Source organism: Schistocerca piceifrons, chromosome 1 (assembly GCF_021461385.2).
Source record: "Schistocerca piceifrons isolate TAMUIC-IGC-003096 chromosome 1, iqSchPice1.1, whole genome shotgun sequence".
Taxonomy (NCBI): domain Eukaryota; kingdom Metazoa; phylum Arthropoda; class Insecta; order Orthoptera; family Acrididae; genus Schistocerca; species Schistocerca piceifrons.
The window spans coordinates 457,938,971-457,961,593 of NC_060138.1; the positions used below are offsets into that span (position 1 = coordinate 457,938,971).

At 45.9% G+C, this 22,623-nt stretch overlaps 1 protein-coding gene across 1 annotated transcript in view; it reads left to right on the forward strand.

Moving 5' to 3' along the window:
- Positions 1-22,623, forward strand: part of LOC124735543 (ionotropic receptor 93a) — a 295,666-nt gene that overhangs the window by 35,159 nt on the left and 237,884 nt on the right. Inside the window, exon 2 of the mRNA XM_047248570.1 lies at positions 17,352-17,444. Coding sequence (XP_047104526.1) covers positions 17,352-17,444 — 93 coding nt within the window. The remainder of the gene's footprint in view (positions 1-17,351; positions 17,445-22,623) is intronic.

Here is a 22,623-nt window from a genome sequence, read left to right on the forward strand (position 1 = left end):
TGCGCGCGCATTTCCCCTCCCTCTCCGCCCTCCCTACTCCACGACCTTGCAGCTGCTCGCGAGCACGTGCCTGAGCAGACGCGAGTACTCGCGCTCAAAACCGGCCAGTTGTTAAGCCCTGATATAAGTCAATGGGGACTGTTGAAAATGTGTGCCCCGACAGGGACTCGAAGCCGGGACCTCCTGCTTACATGGCAGACGCTCTATCCATAGGATAGTGTGACTGCAGGGACTTATCTCTGGCACGACTCCCGTGAGACCCACACTCGCAATTTATTGTTTCGCACTATATTCATTGTGCCCCTGCCCATTATACTCATTACTCGGAAATGTCCGAAAGAACAGATATCATCCTCATACATTTTTTTTTTATTTGCTAAAAGTAGTCTGCGTGATACGATACCTAGCGTCTTAATCGTAATACATCGATTACAGTGGGTACTCTGCAAAATACACTCCTGGAAATGGAAAAAAGAACACATTGACACCGGTGTGTCAGACCCACCATACTTGCTCCGGACACTGCGAGAGGGCTGTACAAGCAATGATCACACGCACGGCACAGCGGACACACCAGGAACCGCGGTGTTGGCCGTCGAATGGCGCTAGCTGCGCAGCATTTGTGCACCGCCGCCGTCAGTGTCAGCCAGTTTGCCGTGGCATACGGAGCTCCATCGCAGTCTTTAACACTGGTAGCATGCCGCGACAGCGTGGACGTGAACCGTATGTGCAGCTGACGGACTTTGTGCGAGGGCGTATAGTGGGCATGCGGGAGGCCGGGTGGACGTACCGCCGAATTGCTCAACACGTGGGGCGTGAGGTCTCCACAGTACATCGATGTTGTCGCCAGTGGTCGGCGGAAGGTGCACGTGCCCGTCGACCTGGGACCGGACCGCAGCGACGCACGGATGCACGCCAAGACCGTAGGATCCTACGCAGTGCCGTAGGGGACCGCACCGCCACTTCCCAGCAAATTAGGGACACTGTTGCTCCTGGGGTATCGGCGAGGACCATTCGCAACCGTCTCCATGAAGCTGGGCTACGGTCCCGCACACTGTTAGGCCGTCTTCCGCTCACGCCCCAACATCGTGCAGCCCGCCTCCAGTGGTGTCGCGACAGGCGTGAATGGAGGGACGAACGGAGACGTGTCGTCTTCAGCGATGAGAGTCGCTTCTGCCTTGGTGCCAATGATGGTCGTATGCGTGTTTGGCGCCGTGCAGGTGAGCGCCACAATCAGGACTGCATACGACCGAGGCATACAGGGCCAACACCCGGCATCATGGTGTGGGGAGTGATCTCCTACACTGGCCGTACACCACTGGTGATCGTCGAGGGGACACTGAATAGTGCACGGTACATCCAAACCGTCATCGAACCCATCGTTCTACCATTCCTAGATCGGCAAGGGAACTTGCTGTTCCAACAGGACAATGCACGTCCGCATGTATCCCGTGCCACCCAACGTGCTCTAGAAGGTGTAAGTCAACTACCCTGGCCAGCAAGATCTCCGGATCTGTCCCCCATTGAGCATGTTTGGGACTGGATGAAGCGTCGTCTCACGCGGTCTGCACGTCCAGCACGAACGCTGGTCCAACTGAGGCGCCAGGTGGAAATGGCATGGCAAGCCGTTCCACAGGACTACATCCAGCATCTCTACGATCGTCTCCATGGGAGAATAGCAGCCTGCATTGCTGCGAAAGGTGGATATACACTGTACTAGTGCCGACATTGTGCATGCTCTGTTGCCTGTGTCTATGTGCCTGTGGTTCTGTCAGTGTGATCATGTGATGTATCTGACCCCAGGAATGTGTCAATAAAGTTTCCCCTTCCTGGGACAATGAATTCACGGTGTTCTTATTTCAATTTCCAGGAGTGTATTTGCAGTTATGTACTACGAACATAAAAATGGAAATACAGTCGTTTTCACTGGACAGCTTTTAAAGAAAACTTTTACGCGTCGTGTACGCGAATCGTTTCGCACCACTGCATAACGCTAGATTCCAAACATATCTTGTATATTTCTTCCCCAGTCGTTCCATCGATTTATAAAAACTATTATTCTTGCCACGTTCAGGTCCATTACAATCCGTTAAGGCCTTACGTCACCAGAAGGGCTAGCAACGCGCTTTGCGAATAATTTCGGTGGACCCAATCGGGGAGGGTACACAGAAAACCGGTTTGGAATCTGGTAGATGCAGTGGCGCGGAACAATTCGCGCCCACGACGTGCAAAAGGCTTCATTCAAAACTGGCCGATAAAAACGATTGTACTTTCACTTACGCGTTCATAGTACGTAACTGCAAATATTTTGCAGAATACCCACTGTAATCGCTGTACGACGATTAAAGACGGTTGTATCATACCACGTAGACTACTTTTAGCAAACAAAAATAACTAACTCTCAACCCAGAATTGAACTCTCGACCTCTTGCATGCTAACTCAAAGCACTCTCCATTGCACGTACTGCACAGCACTGCTATGTTTACTGACAGAGGTAATTACCGTACATGTGATTACGGTGTTGCCATATTGCCATTCTTTGACGTACATTTACTGCCCGAAATATGCACAGTACCGAATTCTGTGAGAGACATTTGTGTATTGCGCTGCGAAGTCCGAGGGTGCGAATTTTTCTTCACCCTGTATTTGTTACTATAACAATAACTTTACTACAGAAAAAATCTGTTATATGCAATCATTCTAACTCAGCGAGATTCAATTATTCGTAGCTTTTTTATGTAAAAATACAAAAGTACTGGGTTGCGTGTGCCGTCACCGCGGGAACAGCTCAGCTCTGCGTAGTGACTTCGTGCCGCTCTGCCATTGTGTTCAGGGGACCCATACACGAGGTACATAACGGCCAGCTCGTCAGTAAAGCTATTTATACTGCTATGTGGCACTGTTAATACCACTGTTAACGTACAGCTAAGACTTCCGGGAAACCAAATACGAGACAGAAACGAGCAGTACACAATGTAAGCTTGAGGGCAAAGAGTAAAGTGGGCGTATCGTTGTCAGTAGCGAGTGCTGTGAGCGGATGGAACACGTTTCTTTTCAACAAAGACAAACAGTGCATACCGTCGACATTTACACTGATGTGCAGATATCTTCATTGCAATACAAATACTAAGGTAAACTGCTCTAAAAAAAAACAAAAACAAAATGCAACTGATTGTAAGGAAATAAAAAGAGCATTATGAATCTGAAGAAAAGTTAGGTACTTATAAAGCAAATGATAAACGCGTTCTTAATGCGCCAAAAGAACCTGTAACGCAGCGCGGTAGGTCATTAACCCTAGAACACTAAGGGGAAGAAATGTTACATTGCTACTACACCATAGTAAATTGTACTGCTACGAATCTATTCAAAGGAACTCATAACTTATAGGTTGTGCATTGCTTAATTACAATTTTTATATTTCCAGTGGTATGTTACATACCAAATTAAGTACAAAATGCCCTGTTTCGTACCCTACTGCAATCATAAATTTTACGAGCATTTAGTAATCTGGGGTTGAAAGGGAGGCAAACTGTCAGAAAACAGCCAGTGCTATTCTGATTCCATACAGTGTCCTTAAAATGGTTCTTTGAGGTGACACTCTTTTTTATTATTTATTACGTCTTTTTATCTCTTCTTCACTTTGTTTGCCCCATATACAGTATATTGTTTGGTAATCATTTAACGTAGCTTGTGTCTAGTTCGACGTTCCTCAGTGGATAAGAGTCTGGGAACAAAAAATACTATTGCATTAATAACAAGTAAAAGACACAAAACTAAATTACCTTATATCCCGTATATTATCCTTTGAGCATAGTAGTATTCCGAGTGTGTACAGGTAATAAATAATATGTGTTCATTTCATTCGACATAAACGGTAAAATAACATTAATGGGACCACTTGTCAAAAGCCTGAAAACCTAGCTTCTGCAGCGAAGTCGTGCAGGAAGAGACTCAATGCGGTTCTGTAAGGTACAGACGGGGATGAGTTACGACGACTCCATTGGAGTTGAGCGAGCTGCGCTACGTTTCTCGGTAGAAGAGCTATGACGGGAACATAAATTCACTGTAGCTCCATTCATTGACATATGGTCACGAAACACTACAAATACGTAGAAAAACTCATAAAGTTTTGTTCGGCTGAAGCCGCACTTCAGGTTTCTGCCGCCAGAGCGCTCGAGAGCGCAGTGAGACAAAATGGCGACAGGAGCCGAGAAAGCGTATGTCGTGCTTGAAATGCACTCACATCAGTCAGTCATAACAGTGCAACGACACTTCAGGACGAAGTTCAACAGAGATCCACCAACTACTAACTCCATTCGGCGATGGTATGCGCAGTTTAAAGCTTCTGGATGCCTCTGTAAGGGGAAATCAACGGGTCGGCCTGCAGTGAGCGAAGAAACGGTTGAACGTGTGCGGGCAAGTTTCACGCCTAGCCCGCGGAAGTCGACGAATAAAGCAAACAGGGAGCTAAACGTACCACAGCCGACGGTTTGGAAATCCTACGGAAAAGGCTAAAGTAGAAGCCTCACCGTTTACAATTGCTACAAGCCCTGACACCTGATGACAAAGTCAAACGCTTTGAATTTTCGGCGCGGTTGCAACAGCTCATGGAAGAGGATGTGATCAGTGCGAAACTTGTTTTCAGTGATGAAGCAACATTTTTTCTTAATGGTGAAGTGAACAGACACAATGTGCGAATCTGGGCGGTAGAGATTCCTCACGCATTCGTGCAGCAAATTCGCAATTCACCAAAAGTTAACGTGTTTTGTGCAATCTCACGGTTTAAAGTTTACGGCCCCTTTTTCTTCTGCGAAAAAAACGTTACAGGACACGTGTATCTGGACATGCTGGAAAATTGGCTCATGCCACAACTGGAGACCGACAGCGCCGACTTCATCTTTCAACAGGATGGTGCTCCACCGCACTTCCATCATGATGTTCGGCATTTCTTAAACAGGAGATTGGAAAACCGATGGATCGGTCGTGGTGGACATCATGATCAGCAATTCATGTCATGGCCTCCACGCTCTCCCGACTTAACCCCATGCGATTTCTTTCTGTGGGGTTATGTGAAAGATTCAGTGTTTAAACCTCCTCTACCAAGAAACGTGCCAGAACTGCGAGCTCGCATCAACGATGCTTTCGAACTCATTGATGGGGACATGCTGCGCCGAGTGTGGGAGGAACTTGATTATCGGCTTGACGTCTGCCGAATCACTAAAGGGGCACATATTGAACATTTGTGAATGCCTAATAAAAACTTTTTCAGTTTTTGTATGTATGTGCAAAGCATTGTGAAAATATCTCAAATAATAAAGTTATTGTAGAGCTGTGAAATCGCTTCAATCATTTGTAATAACCCTGTATTTAGATTGCAGGAAAAGGCGTTTAAATCTATTGCAGTACTAGCACCACAAGAATATTGTAGAAATTGCTTTGACGAATTTAATATTATGACATTATCAAGGTTATATATTTTTTTAGTTCCCTGGTCTATACTATGGACAATATAAATCAATTTAATCTTAGGAACTTAGTACATTCGCATGACACAACAAATGCTTATGCAGTGGACATACCACACACCAGGCTAGAGAAGATCTACAACAGTTACAAACATCTTGGCATCGTGTTCTGTAACACACTCCTACAAAGTCTCCATACTGTATCTATGACTAAATTTAAAAAATAAGATTGAGAAATGAATTAAAAGTAAAGAATAGTATACAGAGAAAAAATTTCAAGACAATTTAATGGAAGATGTATTTTTTATGACAATACGCTATTTTAAGTGATAAAATGCAGTATTGCATAAAATGCAATGTTAACACATCGCTAGCTTAAGTAATGTAGACGTAACATGTAAAGTATAGTGTGATAACATAATGAATTTCAGTAAATACATTAATTAACTACTGTAAATACGTTAATGAGATGTGTTATGTCTAATATATAAACAACTTCTTTATGTAATTATAGTTGCAAGTAAACTTTGACGACACCGATTTCATGGAAAATGTTCAAAGGTGCATAAATACACTCCTGGAAATTGAAATAAGAACACCGTGAATTCATTGTCCCAGGAAGGGGAAACTTTATTGACACATTCCTGGGGTCAGATACATCACATGATCACACTGACAGAACCACAGGCACATAGACACAGGCAACAGAGCATGCACAATGTCGGCACTAGTACAGTGTATATCCACCCTTCGCAGTAATGCAGGCTGCTATTCTCCCATGGAGACGATCGTAGAGATGCTGGATGTAGTCCTGTGGGACGGCTTGCCATGCCATTTCCACCTGGCGCCCCAGTTGGACCAGCGTTCGTGCTGGACGTGCAGACCGCGTGAGACGACGCTTCATCCAGTCCCAAACATGCTCAATGGGGGACAGATCCGGAGATCTTGCTGGCCAGGGCAGTTGACTTACACCTTCTAGAGCACGTTGGGTGGCACGGGATACATGCGGACGTGCATTGTCCTGTTGGAACAGCAAGTTCCCTTGCCGGTCTAGGAATGGTAGAACGATGGGTTCGATGACGGTTTGGATGTACCGTGCACTATTCAGTGTCCCCTCGACGATCACGAGTGGTGTACGGCCAGTGTAGGAGATCGCTCCCCACACCATGATGCCGGGTGTTGGCCCTGTGTGCCTCGGTCGTATGCAGTCCTGAATGTGGCGCTCACCTGCACGGCGCCAAACACGCATACGACCATCATTGGCACCAAGGCAGAAGCGACTCTCATCGCTGAAGACGACACGTCTCCATTCGTCCCTCCATTCACGCCTGTCGCGACACCACTGGAGGCGGGCTGCACGATGTTGGGGCGTGAGCGGAAGACGGCCTAACGGTGTGCGGGACCGTAGCCCAGCTTCATGGAGACGGTTGCGAATGGTCCTCGCCGATACCCCAGGAGCAACAGTGTCCCTAATTTGCTGGGAAGTGGCAGTGCGGTCCCCTACGGCACTGCGTAGGATCCTACGGTCTTGGCGTGCATCCGTGCGTCGCTGCGGTCCGGTCCCAGGTCGACGGGCACGTGCACCTTCCGCAGACCACTGGCGACAACATCGATGTACTGTGGAGACCTCACGCCCCACGTGTTGAGCAATTCGGCGGTACGTCCACCCGGCCTCCCGCATGCCCACTATACGCCCTCGCTCAAAGTCCGTCAACTGCACATACGGTTCACGTCCACGCTGTCGCGGCATGCTACCAGTGTTAAAGACTGCGATGGAGCTCCGTATGCCACGGCAAACTGGCTGACACTGACGGCGGCGGTGCACAAATGCTGCGCAGCTAGCGCCATTCGACGGCCAACACCGCGGTTCCTGGTGTGTCCGCTGTGCCGTGCGTGTGATCATTGCTTGTACAGCCCTCTCGCAGTGTCCGGAGCAAGTATGGTGGGTCTGACACACCGGTGTCAATGTGTTCTTTTTTCCATTTCCAGGAGTGTATATTCCATGGCACTCTGTAACGAAGCACCATAGACCACCTGCTTCTAAAACAAAAGTACTCGGAAAATATCCTTGAACAACCTCCAAAATGTTGTTGGTTAGTTTTGTGTTCACTGTGTGTATCTGTCGCCTTAGGCCTTTGACCCTAGCAAGCTATTCTACTCAATACAACAGGGGCACAAATTGTCTACACTCCAGACAAGCCAGTAATGCGTTGGTCCTCCTCTGGCCCTTATGGTAGCAGTTATTCGGCTTGGCATTGATTTATAGAGTTGTTGGATGTCCTCCTGAGGGATATCGTGCCGGATTCTGTCCAATTGGCGGGTTAGATCGTCAGAATCCCGAGATGGTTGAATGACTCTGCCCCTAACGCTCCAAACGCTCTTAATCCAGGAGAGAACCGACGACCTTGCTGGCTAAGTTAGTATTTGGCAAGCACAAAGATAAGCAATAAAACCTCTCGCCGTGGGCAGGCGTGCATTATCTTGCCCAGGATGACTTTCCATGAAGGGTAACAAAACGGAGCATGGAATATCGTCGACGCACCGCTGTGCATCACACCCCAGAGCATCACTCCTGGTTGTCAGGCTGTACGTTGGGCGATAGTCAGGTTGATATCCACAGCTGTACAGGGCGTCTTTAGACGCGTCTTCGGCATAGAAACTCATTGAATGGAGGAGAATTGTCTTCAGTGGTGAGTTCCGCTTCGAACTGAATCCCGAATCGTACGGTCCGACGTATTTATATAGGATGAAATCTTTCACTCTACAGAGGAATGTGCGCTGATTTCAAACTTCCTGGCAGACTAAAACTGTGTGTCAGACCGGGACTCGAATCTGGAAGCTTTGTCTTTCGCTGGTAAGTGCTTTACTGATTGCGCCATCAAAGCATGACTCGCGATCTACCCTCACACCTTTACTTCCGTCAGAAGGTCGTGTCCTACTTTCAAAGCTTCACGGAAGTTCTCCCACATACCCTGAGGGACTAGGACTCCTCTAGGACAGGATATTGCTCAAGTAAAGCTGAGAGTGGAGAGGGGGTGAGGTTCGTGAGCCGTGCCTGGATAGCTCAGAGCAGTCTGCCTTTAGCAGGGCAATAGTACAGACACGCTAGTGTTTCCTTGTGCGGAGCGAGAGCTCGCCTTGTTTATATTCTGACGGCCGTTGCTTACGTGCTGGCTTTGCGTCTACCTACATGAAGAACCGATCCCATAAATCTACGCTCCGATTTCCTTTATGCAACGACTATGCCCGAGCCATGGCACTCAATGTGGAGAGTTTTCTGAGAGACTAAGTCAAGATCCCAATGACCGACATCATAGGAATACACTTGTCGATCGCGTACATCATGGTATGTTAAAATCGTTAACGATGCATCCTACACGAGACCAAACCGGGGCTCTGCTTCTCTCGTGCTGACGGCAATATAGGGTGGTGACAGTCGATCACACAGACTTAGGCATGCGTACGATACGAGTTTTCAAATTGCCATTCCAGCTTGCAGAAGAGGACGTCGTCGTGGCACCCCGACCATACGGCGTAGTCACGGCCATAATGCGGAGAAATTTATACAGTTTCGAAACTACTCTGTCCTAAATGACGTCCAACAAGTCATCATTTACCTCCAAAGCCACATTCTGTCCTACATATCAACAGATCGGCGGATGTAGTGCAATTATTATGTACGACGACTAACCTCAGACTTGTTCCGGGTGCGGCAAAGAAGGCCACCTTAGATCTGAATACCTACAACGGCGCGTTATTCAACTTCTAGCCGTCGACGGACCACCCACGTCGCAAATTACAGTGCTTACCGGTGACCTACTCCTCTGTTCTCGCTTCTCCTGTCACCCCCCAACGACGCCTGAAACCCAACGGAGGGCGCCTTGGATGGGGCCCCACTGCGAAGGTGCCGACGCTACCGGCTGCTGACCCAGAGTTCGGCATTAAGATGCAGATCGGCTCGCTTATCGTCCCTATGGCGGCCTTCTTGCCGGAGCGACGCGACTACCTGCCTTCGTCGGATACAGAAGACCGCGTAGGAAACAACGTTCTTTGAAACGTCGCAAGAGAAGGCACCGATCCGTATCCGGCCAAGAGGAGATTTGCAGGCCGAAGACGAGGCCGCTGTCGACCCCAACGACGTCCGTGAAACCAAAACCGCCGAAGGAGACGATGTGAGTGCTGCGACATCTATCGGTGTGCTTTCTGGTGTCCCCCAACCCACTGTGAGGACGCAGAACTATTTAATGGACTTAGTACAGATAAAACTACACAGCGAACCACTACTCCATATTCTGATAAAAAAAAAAGAGCAATGCACTGGTCCCCACCACCAACGCATGGCATGAAGAGGTGATCGAGGAACAGGACACATTATGGGACCCTGCGTCGTCGGCGCCGCTCCACGAATCGTACTCTCCCCTGAAACGCCAGGGGCGAAATGGTTGACATACCGCCGCAACGCCCACATCGTTCCGCTGACGCCATGGTGGACCAGCCGTCAGCAGTCAACTAACAGGCCTATCGGATAGCACAATAAACACCAATAACATCCTTTCACAAATGAAAATAGACCTTATTTGGAAGATGTTCTGGGCTTCTGATCTTGATTTCACCCTCCTACAGAAAGCTGACTTGGCCAGTCTCCCTGATATCTATTGTTATATGGCTCATGCCTCTGCAGGTGATCACATGGGCCATAGATAGGCCATCTTCGTTCGCAAATAGATTCCTGTCACCAGTGTCACCTTCTTTACATCAGCTTGGGGTATTGGACATTGCCCCTGTTTTGAAGGCGATATGAACACTGCCTGGTAGGATCTGATTTTAACTGCGTACTGCACCCATCTGATTAGATTCCCCACTGTACTATGTGACAGGAACTACATACAGTGTAACAGGACCTGCTGCTACACGAAAAGTTCAACATGACGACCGTTCTGGCTATACCTTTCTTACCTGTCCTTCTTCAAGCTGTTTAGAAAGGATATATGTCCTACGGGATCTTACATCTGTGATACAGGGTGCCGAATGCTGGCTACTAGCCACTTCTGACCATTGCACTTAAATCTGCACATTCCTCCTTCCACCCCAATTTGAATGGCACAGCTGTATACTGTGGGAACTGAAGACTTCTGATCTGTACGACCTGGCTTGTTGCCAGGTAATTACCAAGCAACCATTGAGTCAAACCCCTTTCTTCGCTCCACGCCCTAATGAAAGACAACTAGAGTGATTACACGTTGAACAACGAAACACGTCACAGCAAGGTAGACAAAGTTATAACATGGCCTTCAGATGTACTATATCACGACGATGCTGACTCTCTCCATCGAAAGGAGTTAATGACATATTTATTTCATTTACTGATGGTATGATGAAGTGGACAATTACAGGTTTGATTAAGAAAAAGATTGTAAGCGTATCACAAACTGTTAACAACTTGTTACTGAAATCATTACTCTTTTTGTTGTAACGGCGACCAGAACAGTTGCGGGGTTGAAGTTACGGAAAACGCGGCAGGACCCACGGAGCGGCCCGCGAACAACAACAACACAACAGGAGAGGACGGACACGACCAATGAAGGACCTTATGACAACAACAACAACGAAACAATAGTCAAGAAAACCTAACTAGACAACCACGTCCACTCGTAAACAAAACACGAAAGTAAATACGATGTCTAAGGCGAGGTGATATGTGCTGAGACGTACGCACGTTAGACTAGCTGGCTGAGCTTTTTTCTTTTATTGTTATTTCACACCTTACATAAGGTGGGATGGCAGTAGCACAGTACGCTGCTCTTCAGCCACAGGTATTACAAGAGAAAAAACGATGGAGACACAGAATAAACATAACATAATGGGGGACAAAAAACAGTAGACAGAGTAACGAAAAACCATGAAGCCGTTCACACGCGAAGAAAACCAAAGAAACTGTTTGCACTGAACACGGACACTGATGATGGAGATGACACGTGAACGATGGAGCATGGGCGGCACAAACACGATGGCACACACACAAAACTGATGGCGATGATCTCCGGCGCGCGAATGTCCACTTAACGTGTGCGAGTCCAGGGACCTGCCAAGAGGGGAAAAGGGGGGGAGGGAGAGGGGAGAGCGGAGATGCCAATGGCAGAGAAGATGGGGGGAGGAATGAAGGTATGGTGGGTAGGGGAAGCCTGGGGCGAGGAGGGGGGAGGAAGGGAGGAGAGAGAGAAGGGAGAGAGGGTGCCCTGAGGAAAAAACACAGGAAGTGGGAGGGGAGTATCAAAGTTGATTGGAGGGTAGATGGAGGGGAGGAGGGCATCATCCGGGAGGAGGAGCTGGCGGAACCCTGAAGCCACCTTTGGAGAGGGTAAGGAGAGTGGCGAGATGGAGAGCAGGTGTGACGTGGAAATACAGGCGCGGCAGCGGATGGGGGTGGGAGAGGATGGGAGAGACAAGCGGGTGAGGGGGATCTAGTTTACGGGAGGTGTAGAGGATCAGTATCTGTTTGAGGAAAAGGAGGAGGTGGGGGAACAGAATAAGGTCGTACAGGATCCGCATGGGGGAGGGGAGATGGATGCGATAGGCGAGGTGGAGAGCATGGCGTTCGAGGATTTGAAGGGATTTGTAAAAGGTAGGAGGGGTGGAGATCCAGGCAGGGTGGGCGTAGCAGAGGATAGGGTGGATGAGGGATTTATAGGTGTGGAAGATGGCGGAGGGGTCCAGACCCCATGTGCGGCCAGAATAGGCTGAGCGACAGGCAGGCGCTTAAGTACTCTATCGGGGACGCCGCTATTGGCCGCTGCAACCACGTGCTCTACTGTGGCGCCCTCACTCTAAATGCGGGCCATGAGGTGCGTGCCGCCACAGCTTACGGTGCGATGGCGCAGAGACATCTAGGGGTCTTCGACATCCCTGACGTCTGACGGGGATTCAAATTCCACAGCGCGCAGTACCAGACATTTGAAACACTTTTAAATACACTCGGTATTAGAACTACTCCACATGCCACGAACGTCCATCATATATTTCGCGTAAGGACCACGAAGATAAGCTACAAGAAATTAGGGCTCATACAGAAGCATATAGATAGTCGTTTTTCCATCGCTCTACTTGTGAGTTGATCAGGAAAGGAAATGACAGAGTACCCTTCGCCACGCACCGTACCGTGGCTTGAAGAGTATCTATGTAGATGTAACCCGAAGTGATCCGATCTCTGCCAATCCAGCAGTGAGGTGCCGAGAGGACAGTTTATTGTTGATCAGTTTGATTAGATTGTCAGGTCCTCAAGAACAGCAAACTGCAACAATCGGTAACGGACGCAGATCGAAGCAATAACTGTTGAGAACCGTGGATTTACGGGTTCACGATTCACAGTTCGTTCATACAGACAATAGGACAATAATTTTAAGTCTATGGTGATTCTTGTGTCAGATTCCAGAAACAACTGTGCAGCAGGAAGAAAATCTGATGTCACAGAAGCGAATATTCGTAGGTGGCATCAGATGAAGAATAAATCAGAGACTGCCAGTTCTAAACGCTGGACTTTCAGGGGACCAGAGCAGGGAAGGTTTCAGAAAGTGGAGCAGTAGTTGGTTCAGTACACGCCAGTGAAACGTCTTGGAGGTTTCCAGACTACTCGAGAAAGTATCCGAATGAAGGCGTTGGGGCTAAAGACGATTTTTCCAATTGCATGCGCCGCGGAATTCAAAGCAGGTACTGGCTAGCGCCTTATGATAATGACGAGGGCGGAGCTTACGTTATGACCAAGAACGATGGTAGCCCAGCCATTTCCCGCGGCGTTCGACGAAAAGCTACTTGCGTATCTGCACCATGTAATCAACCTGAGGACACGGCACAAGTTCTTGCTTAGCCACATGGTCAAACCCGGTCAGAGGTATGTTTACTTTGAAATACTGTCAAATGTTATTGTCGACATGAAGGGCATTAAAAGCATTCATAAGATATTCTCTCCATGAATTCTGGAAGGCCAGATGAGTTGCCAGATGAAAGAGAGCTGCCCTCAAATGTGGTTGTTCGCAGCAAAACCATACCAAAAGGCAAACTATCTGCAGGAGGTCTATAGATATCAAGAAAAGAGATGGATCACAAATGACCTGATACTAGATTGACTGAAGGTTGTTTTGAATTGATAACCAGGCTCTTTGCTTAAAACGGGGAAAAGTGTTAGAACTGAATTCCTTCAGGAGACATCTCACCCGAAGTTAAGGATCTGGTATCAAAGACCAACACAGACCTGCCAATAATTCCTAGTGGCATGACTTCACGAAGTTTGAAGACTCACCTACGACAGACTTACAGTAAGTGCGATATTGCAGTGCCTGTGTTGTTAAGAAGTGTGATGCAGTGTTCCTTCGTACATGCATGTATGCAGCGACTTTTAATTAAAAATGTCCTTGCCGCGTACGGAAATTACATAATGTGTACGAGTGCAGGCTGTGACGCATATGATCGACGACATGTGGAAGTTTGGGTCTCTCCGTGAGTCGTGTACGTATAGTCCGAGCGGTTAAGGCCACCGCTCGTCAAAAGTGTGAAATCCAGGTTTAGGTCACGGTCAGGCACAAATTTTCATTGTCGTCGTTCCATTGTACAGTTGATGGTTGTCTGTATTCACAAGTGCTAACTCATTTCATGTATTACAGTGAGTGGCTGTTTGAAGGAGACCATGCCCTCACTCCGGTGAGGAAGTTTAAAAACGCTCAGTATCCAAACTGAGTCAATGGAGCAGAATCTCAAGTGAATATTTTCTGTCGGAAAAAAAATGCAACATCGTAAACGACAAGGTCGTTTTATTAACAAGTGAGGTGCAAGTAGGATTTTAATCCTGCTGCAAGCAGGTGGTTCTCGATGGTCCTAGATGGCGCAGAGGACAATATGTGGGCAGATGTCGTCGCTGAATAATATTTGATCACACAATGCGTCGATCGTGATGTGCGTGTGTTCTACGCCGACGTCCAGAACCATTTCTATAGCTGTGGAAATGTTCCACAGGCACTGATGAAAGCAACGACACACCACCGATACACTGTCCCAAACATGTGCCCAATCCGTCGATACGTCCATTTAGCTTCCCAAAGGCCCACAAAGAGGAGCCATTCAAATGACTGAAAATGTTCAGCAGGAGGATGTACTCATCTGTGGGGTGTGGTTGTGCCCCAGGATGAATGTTGCAAACACTGTTCACCTCTGAACTCAGGTCAGTTACTGCCTGAAGAGTGAAAACTGGGGGCCGTCTGATCGCCGATGAGTGTGACAAATGAACTGCTAACACTACAACCCCTAATTAAGTATGCGTATATTGTACTCTGATGCCACTGAACACAGGCATTGCGGGTGTTGCTCTTTTTTCTGGCAGTGTACCTGTGTAATAAAAGAATTGAAAAAGTTCTAAATATCCCATACAATTGGTGGATCACAAGATGACATGATATGGGACAAGTACCAGGAAGGAAGGAATGGTAGCACACTTGCAAACGAAGATGATGGTGTCAGTGATGATCATTAAAAATATCTTAGTGAGTATGAAAAGACTGTGCAGATAAAAATCCGATAAACCATTTCTTTTTTGTTAATTTTATTTCTCTTTGTACTACCAAAATGTGGACTGACAATAAATGGCCTAAGTTTAGTAGAGGCATGATATTAGATTTTTGGGCAGATCTTAAGATATTTGCTATCTGAACCGTGATTTATTTTCAAAGAATATTCTTAAGAATTTATTTTATTTACTAGCGCTTCATCAAGAACATTAACACATTTAATCACACTGTGTAAGCATGGAAGTAGTTGCCAGGGAGTAACTGATGAAATCATAACCAAATTCCTTTTAACAAATGGGAATTTTATTCACTTTAATAGTGCCTAAAAGCATTTTTTAAAAGAAACACATTTAAAATTGTAATCAGAAAGCACCCTCTAAATGTCAAGTTACAATTCATTCAGTGGCAGAAAGAAACAAATTTTGACTGTATGAGCTTTCGGGCAGAGAACCTTGCACCTCCCTTTCGACACGGCCGTAGTTACGACCGCTCACAACAGCCTCTGAATGACTACAGTGGTGCAAATCTGCAACACACCAGATTACTTTAAACTAAAAGTTTTAACAGTTTACACAAGCACACAACTGTGCACCCCAGTAGGAGGAATGGAAATGGTACAAAACACTAAAAATTAAAGTATTAACTTTGCCACCGAAGGTGCAACTTGATTTTAACTTCTAAGAAAAGTCTTACAGTAAAAGGGTGGCAACTTTATATACTAAAATGATCATTTAAATAAAAGCCCATGGAATGCAATCTTGTATAAAATTCTACAAGGTTGGCCAAACAAGTTAAGATGCTCTACAGTACGCAGATACCACCTCTTAAAATGATAGGCAAGATCAAAACATATTTCAGGAATTAGGCCGTTACACTCCAAGCAATAAATTCGTTAACACACCAAATCCGACGAACATGACAGAGGCAGCTACTAACGTACAGTAGATTGATAGGGAGATTATCGAACAACCTGAAACGCAGGTTGCTCTAACCCGCCCCTACTCCACAAGGGAAAAACGGACCACCCAATTTAAAAACAACCACCTTCCTGTGGGTGGGCAAACGGAGAAGAATGGTGGGACGACCCCAAAGCAAAACGGCTGGTAACCTCACCAAGTGAACGAGTAGAATTTAACAAGAGTAAATGAAACAACATATCACCAATCACTTAACTTCTAATAAACTGTGATTTCCCGAGAAGACCTGGCGCAGCATCCCCAAATCGCTCTCCCGAACCGTCCGCTGCCAGCCGCTTCAACGAACGCAGGAAGGCGCGCCGATCTCCCGTCTCACGGCGTCGCAGCTCGGACCGGCCAGACCGATGTCGTGGGTTGATTCCTGTTGCTCTCGTGTCGACCGCGAAGCCACTACCCCTCGCTATACGGCGCGGCCCACTGGACTCACGTGGCTACCTCACATGCGCCGACGCTCAAGACGGACAAGTCATCTTGTGTCTCAGTGCGCGACCGACCAACCGATGGATCCAACCGGCAATGACCATTGCCCGCGCAAACTCGAGCAGACTGGCGGACTAACGCGCAGACTCAGATGCAGGAACTAAGCCCCGACCGGGCGGCCACTCGCTGAGTTCTCTTACTGCCGGAGTGGAAAAGCTCTCATTTTGCCGGCTTTTAAGGTTGGTCTGAACGACAGACATACTAACAGTCCGAACGACAGACAGACACTAACTGCCTAATAAATGCGGACGAGAGACAGACTAGCAAGCTGGGGACGAGAGACTGACGCAGACTGACTTTGGCGAGCTCGTAGCGCCCATTGAAAGCACGTGAACAGACAACCTTTCCCCTTTCCCACCAGAGGGAGACACCGAAGCTGCGATTGCCACAGCGGCGCCACCGCGAGTAACGGAGGGCGACTGCTTCACACGACGCGCTGCAGCGCGCTCTTCAAAACAGCAATTTTTATCACGGCTCAATATCAAAAACCAGTTTGGAACTTAGAGTAGTTTGAATACTTTTAATAATCAAAATTTCTCCAAGGACATCTCAGAAAAAAGGGGTCATCTTAGATTCAGGGTCGTCTTATAGTCTATATACCACACATAGTCTTCCGCTGATACGTCGCTGTCAGTTTTTGTAGCCATGTAGGATGTAACTCAAAAACACGCCCAGAGTATTTATCTACTGTGAAATGTATAACCCTAGGTTCGGTGTGGGGCGGCGGTGAGGTGAGTGGACCGCTTGTAGCCTGTTGTGGGGTTGTGTACCACTGAGGGCTACGGCGGGAATGAAGCCTCTCTGTCGTTTCTAGATCCCAGTTCCATACAATACAATACTGTGAAATGTAGCACTCACTGCTGACAACTTGTTGCAGATGTGATCGCAGTGTTGAGCATTGCCACGTGTGCTGCTACGTGGGAACTGCACGACATTCTCAGGACTGATACTCTACACATGGCAATCACAGGTGAGTATAATTACAAGTATTGATCAGTCATCAAGTTATTTATTGTTTCAAATCTTATATATTTGCTAGTTAGATAGTAAAACTGCAGCTATCTGTACGCGAAAGATAAACCATTCATGAAGCCACCTGGAAAGCAGTCCTATGTTTTTCATATGTTACATGAAACTGACATGGTAGGCGATTCAGATAGATGTCACTTGGTGCATTCATCTTCTTTTGCGCTGGCCAATCTTAATAATGTCTTGTATGCAGGGAACTTACATTTGAAATGCTAATAAAAGTAGACGAGGAGCACAAAACATTCTTTGCATAGTTATATGGGGAGAATGGACCTTTCTGTGACATTCTTGACGCTTACTTGCCGTTCCAGTACCGATAGTATTTTGTACTATCAAAGTATAAATGTACATCATCTTTAAATATCACAACTACACAAGAGGCACAGTGTCTTCCTTATTTCTTGTGTTCACATCGTTAATTACAGGTGCATTCCAAGGTTTCAAAACAGTACTCATCTTACAATTTGATCAGAAATCTCAAAGACAGAATTTCCTTGTCAGACACCTTGGAAAAAAACTGATGCGATTTTCTTCTGAACATTAGCGTTCTGGCGCTTCATGGTTTTCATTTGTATGCTTCTTCAGTAGTTCCCCCATTCGAAACTGACAGTAGAATCATTTTTTGATCAGGAATGGATACTCTTTAACTAAGGTAAACATCTACTTCCACCAACCACAGGACATCTACGTCTACATTTACATCTACACTCTGCACCAAGAACTGCATGGTAGAGGGTACATCACACTGATCAGTTTTTAGGATTCATTCCCGTTCTATTCAGGTATGGAGCACGGGAAGAATGATTGTTTGAATGCCTTTGTGTGTGCTGTAATTATTTTAATCTTATCCTCACAATCCCTATGTGAGCCTTACGTAGGGGGTTGTAGTACATTCCGTGAGTCGTCATTTAAAGCCAGTTCTGGATACTGTATTTGCAAAGGTTCTTGGGATAGATTACGTCTATCTTCAAGATTCTTCCAGTTCAGTTTCTTCAGCATCTCTGTGACACTCTCGCAAGAGTCAAACAAACCTGTGACCATTCTGTGTGCGATCAGTATCTCCTGACAGTCGTAATTGGTACAGGTCCCACACACTTGAGCAATATTCTAGGACGAGTCGCACGAGTGGTTTGTAAGCAATCTCCTTTGTAGATTGATTGCACTCCCCTTGTATCCTACCAATAAACCGAAGTGTACCACCTGCTTTATCCACGACTAAGCCTATGTGATCATTCTATTCCGTTCCATGTGGCCATTGATATTATAGTCACAGGATACTACGTTTCTTTGTGTTGTGAAGAAGGCAATTTTACATTTCTGAACATTTAAAGCAAGTTGCCAATCTTTGCACCGCTCTTTGAAACTTTAAAAAATCTGACTGAATATTTATGCAACTGTTTTCAGAAAGTACTTCATTATCGATAACTGCATTATCTGCAAGATCGTTAATATACAACATGAACAGCAAAGGTCCCAACCCACTTCCCTGAGGCACACCCGAAGTTACTTCTAGATCTGGCGATGACACTTCATTCAAGATAACGTGCTGCGTGCTCCCTACCAAAAAGCCCTCAATTCAGTCACAGAGTTCACTTGATACCCCATATGATCTTACTTTTGACAATGAGCGTAGGTGCGATAGTGAGTCAAGTACTTGACGGAAATCAGGAAATACTGCATCTGTCTGTCTGCCTTGCTCCAAAGCTTTCAAGTATGTCATGTGGGAAAAGTACGAGTTGGGTTCCATATGATCAATATTTTCGGAATCCATGATGGTTGACACAGAGGATGTAATTCTGTTCGAGATACCTCATTATGTCTGAGCTCAGAATATATTTTAAGGTTCAACAAGAAATCGATGTCAAGGGTATTGGACGCTGGTTTTGTGGATCACTTCTACTACCGTTCTTATAGATGGGTGTTACCTGTACTTCCTCCCAACTACTGCACACGGTTTTATGTTCGAGGGATCTACGATTATATTGCACTTAGAGGAAGGCCTAACCCCGCCGCATATTTAGTATAGAATCTGATGGGTATGCCATCTGGACCTGGAAATTTGTTCCGTTTTAATTATTTCCAACGTTTCCCAACACCACTGACACTAAAACTTATTTCACTCATCTTTTCAGGGCTACAAGTATTAAATTTGGGCAGTTCTGGGTTTTCATTTGTAAAGGAACACTTGAAATCGAAGTTAAGCATTACAGATTTTGCTTTGCTACTTTCAGATTCAGTTCCCATCTCATTTGTGAGTAACTGGAAGCTGACTTTGCTACCACTAATAGCCTTTACATACGACAGAATTTATATGGGTCTCGTGTAAGATCATTTGATAATATTCTTCTACGGTAGTCATTGAAGGCTTCACGCATTGCTCTCCTGACAGCCAAACAAGTTCATTCAGCATCTCTAGCTATAGTCCTATGCATTTTTTACACTATCATGCAGTAGTCTCTGTTTCCTTACAAGCTTCTTTACAATGACTGTATACCGTGGAGGGTGCCTCCCACTATGAACTGTTCTGCTGGGTACACATCTAGCCAGCAAATGGCCAATTATTCTTGTAAATCTGAGCCATATTTCCTCTACATACTCCTGCCCCTTGCTGAACGTTTCAGGTTTCTCATTGAGATACGACATTACTGCATCTTTATCTAATTTATTGAACATTTATATCTTTCTACGTAGATAGTAAAACTGCAGTTATCTGTATGCGAAAGATAAACCATTCATGAAGCCACCTGGAAAGCAGTCCTATGTTTTTCATATGTTACACGAAACTGACATGGTAGGCGATTCAGATAGATGTCACTTGGTGCATTCATCTTCTTTTGCGCTGGCCAATCTTAATAATGTCTTGTATGCAGGGAACTTACATTTGAAATGCTAATAAAAGTAGATGAGGAGCACAAAACATTCTTTGCATAGTTATATGCATATAGCTAGAGATGCTGAATGAACTTGTTTGGCTGTCAGGAGAGCAATGCGTGAAGCCTTCAATGACTACCGTAGAAGAATATTATCAAATGATCTTACACGAGACCCATATAAATTCTGTCGTATGTAAAGGCTATTAGTGGTAGCAAAGTCAGCTTCCAGTTACTCACAAATGAGATGGGAACCCCCCCCCCCCCCCCATGAACCATGGACCTTGCCGTTGGTGGGGAGGCTTGCGTGCCTCAGCGATACAGATAGCCGTACCGTAGGTGCAACCACAACGGAGGGGTATCTGTTGAGAGGCCAGACAAACGTGTGGTTCCTGAAGAGGGGCAGCAGCCTTTTCAGTAGTTGCAAGGGCAACAGTCTGGATGATTGACTGATCTGGCCTTGTAACAATAACCAAAACGGCCTTGCTGTGCTGGTACTGCGAACGGCTGAAAGCAAGGGGAAACTACAGCCGTAATTTTTCCCGAGGGCATGCAGCTTTTCTGTATGATTACATGATGATGGCGTCCTCTTGGGTAAAATATTCCGGAGGTAAAATAGTCCCCCATTCGGATCTCCGGGCGAGGACTACTCAAGAGGATGTCGTTATCAGGAGAAAGAAAACTGGCGTTCTACGGATCGGAGGGTGGAATGTCAGATCCCTTAATCGGGCAGGTAGGTTAGAAAATTTGAAAAGGGAAATGGATAGGTTGAAGTTAGATATAGTGGGAATTAGTGAAGTTCGGTGGCAGGAGGAACAAGACTTCTGGTCAGGTGACTACAGGGTTATAAACACAAAATCAAATAGGGGTAATGCAGGAGTAGGTTTAATAATGAATAGGAAAATAGGAATGCGGGTAAGCTACTACAAACAGCATAGTGAACGCATTATTGTGGCCAAGATAGATACGAAGCCCACACCTACTACAGTAGTACAAGTTTATATGCCAACTAGCTCTGCAGATGACGAAGAAATTGAAGAAATGTATGATGAAATAAAAGAAATTATTCAGATTGTGAAGGGAGACGAAAATTTAATAGTCATGGGTGACTGGAATTCGAGTGTAGGAAAAGGGAGAGAAGGAAACATAGTAGGTGAATATGGATTGGGGGACAGAAATGAAAGAGGAAGCCGCCTGGTAGAATTTTGCACAGAGCACAACATAATCATAACTAACACTTGGTTTAAGAATCATGAAAGAAGGTTGTATACATGGAAGAACCCTGGAGATACTAAAAGGTATCAGATAGATTATATAATGGTAAGACAGAGATTTAGGAACCAGGTTTTAAATTGTAAGACATTTCCAGGGGCAGATGTGGACTCTGACCACAATCTATTGGTTATGACCTGTAGATTAAAGCTGAGGAAACTGCAAAAAGGTGGGAATTTAAGGAGATGGGATCTGGATAAACTAAAAGAACCAGAGGTTGTACAGAGATTCAGGGAGAGCATAAGGGAGCAATTGACAGGAATGGGGGAAATAAATACAGTAGAAGAAGAATGGGTAGCTTTGAGGGATGAAGTAGTGAAAGCAGCAGAGGACCAAGTAGGTAAAAAGACGAGGGCTAGTAGAAATCCTTGGGTAACAGAAGATATATTGAATTTAATTGACGAAAGGAGAAAATATAAAAATGCAGTAAGTGAAACAGGCAAAAAGGAATACAAACGTCTCAAAAATGAGATCGACAGGAAGTGCAAAATGGCTAAGCAGGGATGGCTAGAGGACAAATGTAAGGATGTAGAGGCCTATCTCACTAGAGGTAAGATAGATACCGCCTACAGGAAAATTAAAGAGACCTTTGGAGATAAGAGAACGACTTGTATGAATATCAAGAGCTCAGATGGAAACCCAGTTCTAAGCAAAGAAGGGAAAGGAGAAAGGTGGAAGGAGTATATAGAGGGTCTATACAAGGGCGATGTACTTGAGGACAATATTATGGAAATGGAAGAGGATGTAGATGAAGATGAAATGGGAGATATGATACTGCGTGAAGAGTTTGACAGAGCACTGAAAGACCTGAGTCGAAACAAGGCCCCCGGAGTAGACAATATTCCAATGGAACTACTGACGGCCGTGGGAGAGCCAGTCCTGACAAAACTCTACCATCTGGTGAGCAAGATGTATGAAACAGGCGAAATACCCTCAGACTTCAAGAAGAATATAATAATTCCAATCCCAAAGAAAGCA